This window comes from Gossypium hirsutum, chromosome A03 (genome assembly GCF_007990345.1).
Source record: "Gossypium hirsutum isolate 1008001.06 chromosome A03, Gossypium_hirsutum_v2.1, whole genome shotgun sequence".
NCBI lineage: Eukaryota > Viridiplantae > Streptophyta > Magnoliopsida > Malvales > Malvaceae > Gossypium > Gossypium hirsutum.
The window spans coordinates 1,119,590-1,129,160 of record NC_053426.1 but is presented as its reverse complement, the minus strand read 5'-3'; the positions used below and the strand labels follow the sequence as shown (position 1 = coordinate 1,129,160).

The following is a 9,571-nucleotide window of genomic DNA, read 5'->3' as shown; positions in this document are numbered from 1 at the left end:
TTAAAAACATCTATTCTAGCTTCATGTAGATATATATATTGTATTAGAATAATATTTTTAAAAATAAATCCACGCAAAAAAATTCAATTGAAGTAGTCAACAATATTAAATATTTGGACTAACTAATAATAAAGTATATAAATTAAATTATAAAGATGAAACATCACATTTATATATAGTAGAGGGATCAAAACTCAAATATTACCATTTTCTTATAATGTGGAAGAAATAAAGAATAAGGGAACATGTGTCAATGCAGAGGCTTCCATGTATATAAATTTAAATTTATGTGTATAAAATATTAAATTCCAATTTAACAGGATATAAAATTATGTAAAGTGAACTCGAAGTTCATCCATACCCAAGACGGATTCGATATATAGATTCACTTGTGTGATAATATAGTGTGTGCAATGTATGTGTGTGTGAAAGGACAAATCTAGAAAATTAGTTTATAAGTTGGGATTGAATTATAATTTTTTATGAGGTTAAAGTATAATTTTTTCTGATATTAATTTTTGATATTATCAATTTTAAAAGGATTAAATAGAGACAAAGTATAATTTTTGGTCCTCTACCTACTCCCTCTAATTTCATCATGCATTTGTGGGCGAGTGAATTCACATTTGTATTGTATAAAAAAACTTTTAAAATTTTAAATACTTTTTAGTGCAAATTGTTAAAAGGAAAATATTAGTGATGGGGCAGTGGGCACCTTATAAGTGTTAATATTTTTAATTTTTATAAAGTGTTTTTAGTTAAATTTAATTATTAATATTTTAAAATGAGTTAAATTATTTTTAATGAAAATGTTGATTAAAATATTAAAATTTTAATGATGTTGACGTGACAACTCACTTGACCGTCTATATATAATTCATACTGACATGACATTATTTGTCTCAAATGTTACGTCAACAAATAATTTAAAAATATTAAAAATAAAAATTGAAAAAACACGAACAAATTATAAAGAGTTCATACAAAATAATAATAAAAAAATAGTATGAATTACATTGAATTCCCATAGAGGCTACCAGTTTTAAAGATTTAGACTTAGTTTTATGAGCGGTTCATTTATCTCTGATTAGGTTAAAAACAACAATAGTAGTGAGATTAATTACTGTAGCGATGATGTAAAAGATTTCACTATACTACAAGCGCAGTGAATCCAAAGGCACCCTTAACATTTTAGTCAATATTTCCGTTAAAAAATAATAACAATTCAATTATTTTTAAAAGATTAAATATCAAAATTAACTTAAAAATAAAATAAAAGTAAAATTGGTAAAATAATATAAATATTAAAAATTAAATTTGATATTATGCAATTTTTCCCTCACAATTATTGTTGTGGTTGATTGTTTGGTTACCTTAAATGGTTTTCAATTTCAAAACTTGACTTTTAATAAGAGGTAAAAAGAAAAAAGATCATTGTTTGGGATCCTATGTTTCCCAAAGATTGACAATATCGATTATTTGGCCTTTTATATATCCATAAAATAATAAATAAAAATAAAAACCTCCTGCATCCATTCTTAAGTTCAATTAAGATCAATTATCTTTTTACTAAGCAAAGTTAAATAAAGTAAATTCAAAGGTTAAATGTGACACATGAATCCTTGAGTTCAATTAAAATAATTATTGATTATTTACTATGATCTAAAGTAAATGCAAAAGTTAAAAACTTAGCATCTTTTCTTGTACTATTTGCTATAAATTGTAATTATTATTTATTTTAGATATTCAAATTGGGAAATTTAGTAATTGTAAAATATTTTTTAAATAATTAAAACTCATGTATTGTACGATAATAAAGTATTTAAGCAATTATAAATATTTTTTAAATTGTAATTATTAATATATATAATTAGAAAGACAAGCAGTATTTCTAGTTATATATAAAAGTTAAAAGTAGTTACAATGTGGAAAGAGGACAAGGACAGGTAATAGAACAAGACAGAGCACCCTCCCCAGTGCATGTTCCCATCATTATTTAAACTCTACAATGCTTACCAAACACATCACACGTCAAACATCGAAAAATAGTTATACTTTTGTATATTCTACAATGGCTACCCCTATCTCACTCTCACTCTCATCACTGCCTTCTAAATCCCAGCAACTGGTGAGGAATGAGCGTCGGATGCTCGCCGCATCCGATGATGGTGCGATGACGAAGCTGATTCAGTCGACTCATGCCCCCGATGGTCGTTTTGTTGATGTTAAACCAATTCTCCAAGTCATTGACAATGTGTTGCATCATATCATTCCCAACATTGATCATGCTATGAATGTAAATTTTGATAACCTTATGATTTCATGATGTTTATATTCATGAAAATAGAAAGATTTCAAGACAATGGTAATTTGTTTTTTGTCTTGTAGGGTGGAACGGGACACATCGATGCTCTCGATGATCGGACCAACTCATATGTCATTGATGGTGCACTTGATGCATTGGCTTATATCGTACACAAAATCTGCTGCGAGGTTATTCGGCTCTTCTTTTTTCTTTCGGAATCTCGATCTTTTCCGAGACCGCAAAATGATGATACTAACATTTGATGTTTTGCAGGTATCATGCAAGTGTTCAGGAGGAGGGGATGCTCATGCAACAACAATGGGGATTCTTAACATGCTTTCAAACTATTCGTGGGATGCAAAAGTGGTGCTAACATTAGCTGCTTTCGCAGTGAATTTTGGGGAATTTTGGCTGATCGTTCAGCTTTGCACTTCCAACTCATTGGCAAAATCCGTGGCTCTCCTCAAGCAGTTACCCGACATTTTAGAGCATTCCCAAACATTGAAACCCCACTTTGATGCACTTAACAAGCTCATCAATGCAATGATTGATGTAACCAAGTGCATTGTTGAGTTCACTGAGCTACCTTCTGAGTTTATTTCGATCGATGTGCCACCATTGTCGACCGCCATGGCTCATATCCCCACTGCTACCTACTGGATCATTTGGAGTGTCGTCGCTTGTGCTGCACAGATTACGGGTCTCGTAGGGATGGGACACGAGTAAGTAATGAATTTCTTACATGCTCTCAATGACACAGTATGATGACAAAATCTATCAATAATCAAATCTTTTGTTTCGTTCAGGTTCATTACATCGACTTCTGAGGCATGGGAACTATCAAGCTTAGCACATAAAGTTAGTAGCATACATGAACACCTTCAAAGTCTATTACATATTTGTTATCAGCGCATTGGTGAGCCTATATCCTAGAGAACTCAGAAATATAAATCATATGTATATATGCTAAAAGCGTCGGGGAGAGTCTAAATGCATTTTTCCTCCAATATTAAAAAAGTGAATAAATTAATTTTTATAGGTTACATCAAAGAATAAATTAGTTATTATATTACCAATTTCATTTATTTTTATTGTTAAAAATTGGTTGTTTTATATCAACATGAAGGCAATACCAGTTTTTAACAATAAAAAATGATAAAAATTTTATCAGAAAGAATCATGTTGCTCTTTAATTTAACATATAAGAATTAATTTATTAATTTTATAAATAAAATGAATAAAATACAATCTAACTCTTACTATAAGAACCTTAATGATACTTTTACCTTAGATTCATAAAAAGAGATGACTTATAATGATAATGAGATGCAGATGAGGAGAAGCTAATGGAAGCTTTTGAAGACTTCAGGCGTACTATTGAAACACCTCAAATGGACAACTTGAAGATTCTCCTAAAAATCTTTCGCAAGGAAGAGACTTATTATCTCTTGAATCCAGACAAGACCAAGGTTGATTTAATTTCATGTTCCAAGTTTCAACCATGTTTTTAAATTGATTGGACCGCATATTAACTTCTTATAAATTTAGCAGGTTCTTAATGATGTCTTGAGAAGAAAGCAAGTTTTATTGCTCATTTCAGATCTTGACATCTCCCAAGAGGAGATTCGAGTTCTTGAGGCTCTTTACAAAGGTGAAAGGGTATCATGTGAGCTTAACTATGAGATCCTATGGCTCCCAATTGTGGACAGATCAACTTGGAATGATGGTTATGAACAAAAGTTTTTGAGCTTACAATCAATTATGCCATGGTATACAGTGAACCATCCTTTTGCCATTGAACCGGCAGTAATAAAATACATAATGGAAGTATGGGGTTTCGTTAAGAAACCAATTGCGGTGACATTGGATCCAAAAGGAAAGGTTTTATGCCCAAATGCACTCAACATGATGTGGATATGGGGAAATTCAGCTTTTCCATTTAGCAGTGAAAAAGAAGAAAGTTTTTGGAAAGCTGAAGCTTGGACCCTTGAGCTTCTCGTTGATCGCCTTGAGCCAAACTTACCTACTTGGGTACATGAACATCTCCACATAACTTTAATATACATATGTACATAAATTAATATGCTTTATTTATTCATGGTTTTGTATGGTTTCTTATATAATCAGGTGAGCCAACAGAAAGTGGTATGTTTTTATGGTGGTGTGCAAATGGAATGGATCGAAAGTTTCACTACCGCAACAAAAGGGGTTGCAAAGGCTCTCGACATTGGCTTAGAAATGGTTTATGTTGGCAAAAACAATGCAAAGGAACGAGTGAAAAAGATTACTGGTCTAATCAAAGAGAAGCAACTTAGCCACGCTTGGGAAGATGACAATGTGTGGTTCTTTTGGAACCGATTAGAGAGCATGTTGTACTCGAAAACCCAACATGGGAAGACCATTGAAAACGATGCTATAAAGCAAGAAGTGATGACGATGCTTGCATATGACGGTAGTGAAAATGGATGGGCAGTGTTCTTCTCTGGTTCAGATGATATGGTGAGAGCCAATGGAGATAAAGTGATTAGCAGCATGGAGAGCTTTGATGAATGGGAAAAACTTGCGAAGCAAATGGGGTTTATCCCAGCACTTCGTAAACAATTGGAAGGGATTACCGATAACCATCATTGCACTCGCCTTATTCTACCGGAAAACAGTGGCGGCATTCCGGAGAGGGTGCAGTGTGCTGAGTGTGGACGTCCAATGGAGATGTATTTCATGTATCGCTGCTGTGTTGAGTGATCTAAACAAAGCCAAAAAATTGCTATTGAGGGATCAAATAAAAGAGTAGAAATAAAAATAGCAATCATCATAGTGTGATGTTTGTTTAGAGTTATATATGATTGTCTTATCTAGAGTCTACGATAGAGTGATGTTTGTGAGATTTCTAATAATGTTTAGGGCTCTTTTATTATCCCACATCGGCTATTGAAGAGCCTTAGTTAGCTAATTTTATGTGATTTTGTGTTTTAATTTTAGGGCTACTTTGCTAACTAAAGTTTTTCCCAAGTTTATGGCTTGAATTTTTTATTATGATTATTATTTTAAGATTTCAACATTTTCAAAATAGACTAAACAAAACTTTAATTATATGAATAAATTTATTCATTTCATTCGGTAAAATTGTGATGACTAATTAATTTAGTTTTCACTTTTCATTCAATTATCTAATTACAATAAATTAAATAATAATTCAAAAAAATTAAATTAAGTTAATTTATAAGTCATCTATGGTTCCATTTGACAAAATGTATTTACTATGGATAGTAATACATGCAATTTATTTCTCTTTCATAATTTTCATTTATTCACAGTATCATTTCTAAATGCTATCTATATATGGTTGTGTTGAGCTAGTGGAGGATCGATTGAACATAGAAAACTAGGGATGAATAGCATAAAGGTAGGTCCATTTAAGCACTAGCTATTCAAATAATGCCTTAGATCATCTCAAAGCATTCAACAAAACACAATTTCTTTCACACTTATAATTACACAAGGGAATGATAATCAATTCAAGTAATGCCTATCTACAAACATCTATATAACCTATCTATCATATGACACAAAATCAAACATATTTACAAAAGTAATTACCTCTAGTCTATTATGCAATTTAATAAAGTGAACTAACTAATCTACCTTAAAAAGAACCAAATTACCTAACATCAAACAAAATTTACATGTTTGAAAGAGACCTATACATAATTTAATATTCACAACCAATAATCTCAGTATTAACATAGTCTAAGCACCATACAATTCAAACACAAACAAATTATTATTATTTTATATATATATATATATATAAAACAGAAGATAAACAAGCAAAACAAAGAAAACAAGAAAATTATAAATCTATGTACCCCTACACATACACTTAAAGCATACATTATCCTCAATGTAAAATAAATGAAGCATAAGTGGAAACAAGAAAATTCCCCTAAAAAGGCCGAAACCTTTGTATCACACTGGCGTCAAGGTCAACATGTGCTCCAAATGAACGGGAAAGTCCCTAACAAAATAAAACACTACAGAAAATAGCATAAAACAAAAATAATGTAAAAGTAAAAAATAAAACAATAAAATAAAAATAAAAAAGATAGAAAAAGGAGAGATGTTGATGATGTGGAGAGTAAAAACAGTGGGAGCAGAGTTTATAATACTTGAGAAATTGTTTGTCGAAACTATTTTTCTAATTTTTTTAATTTTAATGAAAAAAAATGGGGAATCGACTTTTTGAAAATAAAACATGGAGTCGCCACCGATCTTTTGTTTTGGTGTGATCGAATCACCTAGAAATTTGGTTATTTTAATAAAATATTTCTTTTTACTAAAACAACGATTTTGGTCTTACGAAAATATGAGAAAACGGGTTCGGGAGTCGGTTACGTATGAGGAAGGATTAGCACCCTCATTACGCTCAAAATTGGTACCAAATCGATTAGATACTGTCCTTATGTCTAAGATTTAAAAATGTTTTTCAAATGTCTAAGTTTATATGTTGAAAACCGCAAAAGGATGCCCAATTATTTAGTCCAACGAGAAAAACGAAACCCAGTACAGTAGGGCACGACTCCTCGAATTTCTAGTGAAGAAAGTTAAGAAAAAAATTATTATTAATTCTGCTAATTAGTTTACACCTATAAAGAGAGGACTTCACACAAACAAGGAAAACAATCCCAAAAAAATAGTAACTTCCTAAGAATCAGTGGCTGAGATTAGTTTTTATTTACAAGGGAACTCCTAGTAATAAGGTAAGTTTTCTGTCCTTAATCTTAGGAATTCCAACACTCCCCCTCAAGCTGGAGTGTAGATGTTTATCAAACCCAGCTTGCCAATAAGTTCTTTAAACATGTTTTTGTTCAAACTTTTAGTTAATACGTCTGAAACTTGTTGTCTAATAGGTAGGTAGGTGATGCACACTTCTCCTGAGTGTATTTTTTCTTTTATAAAGTGGCGATCTATTTCCACATGCTTGGTGCGATCATGATGCACAGGATTATGTGCTATGCTGACAGCTGCCTGGTTGTCACAGTACATCTTCATAGGCCTAGTGTAAGGCACTTTTAGTTCCCCCATAAGCCTTTGTATCCAAACTCCTTCACATATACCATGAGATAGTACTCGATACTCTGCCTCTACACTGCTACGGTCTACAACAGACTGTTTTTCGCTTCTCCACGTCACGAGGTTACCCCAAACATAACTACAATAGCCACTTGTAGAGCGTCTATCGTTAACAGAACCTGCCCAGTCTACATCAGTGTAGACTTCCATATTTTGGTTGGCAGTTTTCTTGAAATGCGGGCCTTTACCAGGAGTCCCTTTCAGATACCTTAATATTATATATGCTGCTTCTAGGTGCTTCTCCCTCGAGGCATGCATGTACTGACTGATAACACTTACACTGAAGGCTATGTCTGGACGGGTGTGAGATAGGTAGATGAGTCTTCCTACTAGTCGTTGATATCTCCCTCTGTCGATTTCTTCTCCATCCTCATTAGTTTCCAATTTGAGGTTAAATTCCATAAGAGTTTCGGCTGGTTTGCAGCCTATCAAACCAACTTCTGACAGTAGATCAAGAACATATTTCCTTTGGGAGATGGAAATACCTGTTTGGGACCTTGCTACCTCCATACCAAGAAAGTATTTAAGATTCCCCAAGTTTTTAAGTTTGAACTCTATACCAAGGAATTCTTTCAACCTCACAATTTCACTTGAGTCATCTCCTGTTAATATTATATCGTCCACATAAACGATGAGGATGCAGCATTTTCCCTTTTCCGAGTGCTTGTAAAACATGGTATGGTCTGCCTTCCCTTGAATGTAATTTCTGCTAGTCATAGATTTTGCAAATCGGCTGAACCACGCCTGTAGAGATTGTTTCAGCCCATACAAGGACTTCTTCAACTTACACACTTGGCCCTTGCTTTCTTCAAACCCGGGTGGGAAATCCATGTACACTTCCTCACTTAATTCTCCATTGAGGAAAGTATTTTTTACATCCAATTGAGTCAAGTGCCAATCAAAGTTGGCAGCAAGAGATAGAAGGGCTCGAATGGTGTTTAGCTTGGCAACCGGTGCAAACGTCTCGTCGTAGTCAAGACCATAAGTTTGAGTGAAGCCTTTAGCCACAAGTCGAGCCTTGTATCGGTCAATGTGGCTATCGGGTTTAAATTTCGTAGTGAAGATCCATTTGCATCCTACTATTTTTTTCCCTTAGGTAGATCCGAGACTTCCCATGTTTCATTATTTTTGAGGGCCTTCATTTCTTCCATCACAGCTTGTCTCCACTCAGCTGATTCAAGAACCTCTTCTATTTTTTTGGAGTTTTTATAGAATCAACATTAGTCACAAAAGCTTTGTAAGACTTAGATAAATTTTCATAGGATACAAACCGAGAAATAGGGTGTTGAGTGCAGCTCCTTGTGCCCTTTCGAACTGCAATTGGAAGATAGATGGATGGTGACGGAGGTGAGACGTTTCAGAACAGTCCTCGGTTGATGATGCAATTGGCGCTGCTGTATCAGTTTCAGGAGAACGATTCTGTCGAGAGTAAACCTGTATTTTAAGAACCTGTTTTTGCTATTTCTCTTGATCAAAGGGCTGTTGTACTTCAGTGGTGGTATTGTTATTGGGAAGGATTGGGCTAATTTCTTGCTGTACAGGGGAAACAGTCTCTAAATCTGGGATTACCATAGCACTTTGGTTGTTAGGTTTGTTTGTGATAGTAGTTGTAGGGTCATGAGGTATAATGAGGAGAGTATTAAGGGTCTCATATTCATTGAAAGTCTCCCCCTGAAGATGAGATGCTGCAAAGTATGGTTCATTTTCAAAGAAAGTAACATCTCGAGAGACAAACATTCGGCGCAAGGTTGGTGAGTAACACTTATAACCTTTTTGTGTGGGGGAATATCCAATGAAGATACAGGTGTGGGCTCGAGGATCAAGTTTGGATTGATTTGGTTGATGGTTATGGACAAAAACTTTGCAACCGAATATTTTGGCTGGAAGATTAGGAACACGAAATAGAGGAAATGACTTTAGAAGGGTATTTAGAGGTGTTTGGAAATTGAGGACCTTTGATGGCATTCGGTTTATGAGATAGCAGGCAGTGAGGACAGCCTCTCCCCACAAGTATCTTGGAATATTCATGGTGAACATTATGGCTAGAGCTACAACAAAGAGATGTCGATTTTTTCTCTCGGAGATCCCATTTTGTTGAGGAGTGTTAGGACAAAAGCTTTGGTGTATGATGCCTTG

General features: G+C 33.8%; 1 protein-coding gene across 2 annotated transcripts; it reads left to right on the top strand.

Moving 5' to 3' along the window:
* The first annotated feature begins 2,015 nt into the window (after positions 1–2,015).
* Positions 2,016–5,283, top strand: LOC107942939 (protein SIEVE ELEMENT OCCLUSION B). Of its 2 annotated transcripts, none has more exons than XM_016876677.2 (7): positions 2,016–2,296; positions 2,389–2,493; positions 2,579–3,027; positions 3,112–3,221; positions 3,638–3,774; positions 3,857–4,336; positions 4,433–5,283. In XM_016876677.2, exons 1-7 carry the CDS (start codon positions 2,072–2,074, stop codon positions 5,045–5,047), a joined length of 2,121 nt encoding a protein of 706 aa, XP_016732166.1. In that variant the 5' UTR covers positions 2,016–2,071; the 3' UTR covers positions 5,048–5,283. The 2 variants fall into 2 exon arrangements, with proteins under 2 accessions (XP_016732166.1, XP_016732165.1); XM_016876676.2 differs by having other exon boundaries at positions 3,854–4,336.
* Positions 5,284–9,571: the final 4,288 nt, after the last annotated feature.

Bases quoted from the DNA above. Each gene is read 5' to 3' on its own strand.
- LOC107942939 (XM_016876676.2), top strand. From the start codon at position 2,072: ATGGCTACCCCTATCTCACTCTCACTCTCATCACTGCCTTCTAAATCC. The intron at 2,494-2,578 runs GTTATTCGGCTC...GATGTTTTGCAG, and splicing joins TACACAAAATCTGCTGCGAG to GTATCATGCAAGTGTTCAGG. The intron at 3,775-3,853 runs GTTGATTTAATT...TTATAAATTTAG, and splicing joins TGAATCCAGACAAGACCAAG to CAGGTTCTTAATGATGTCTT.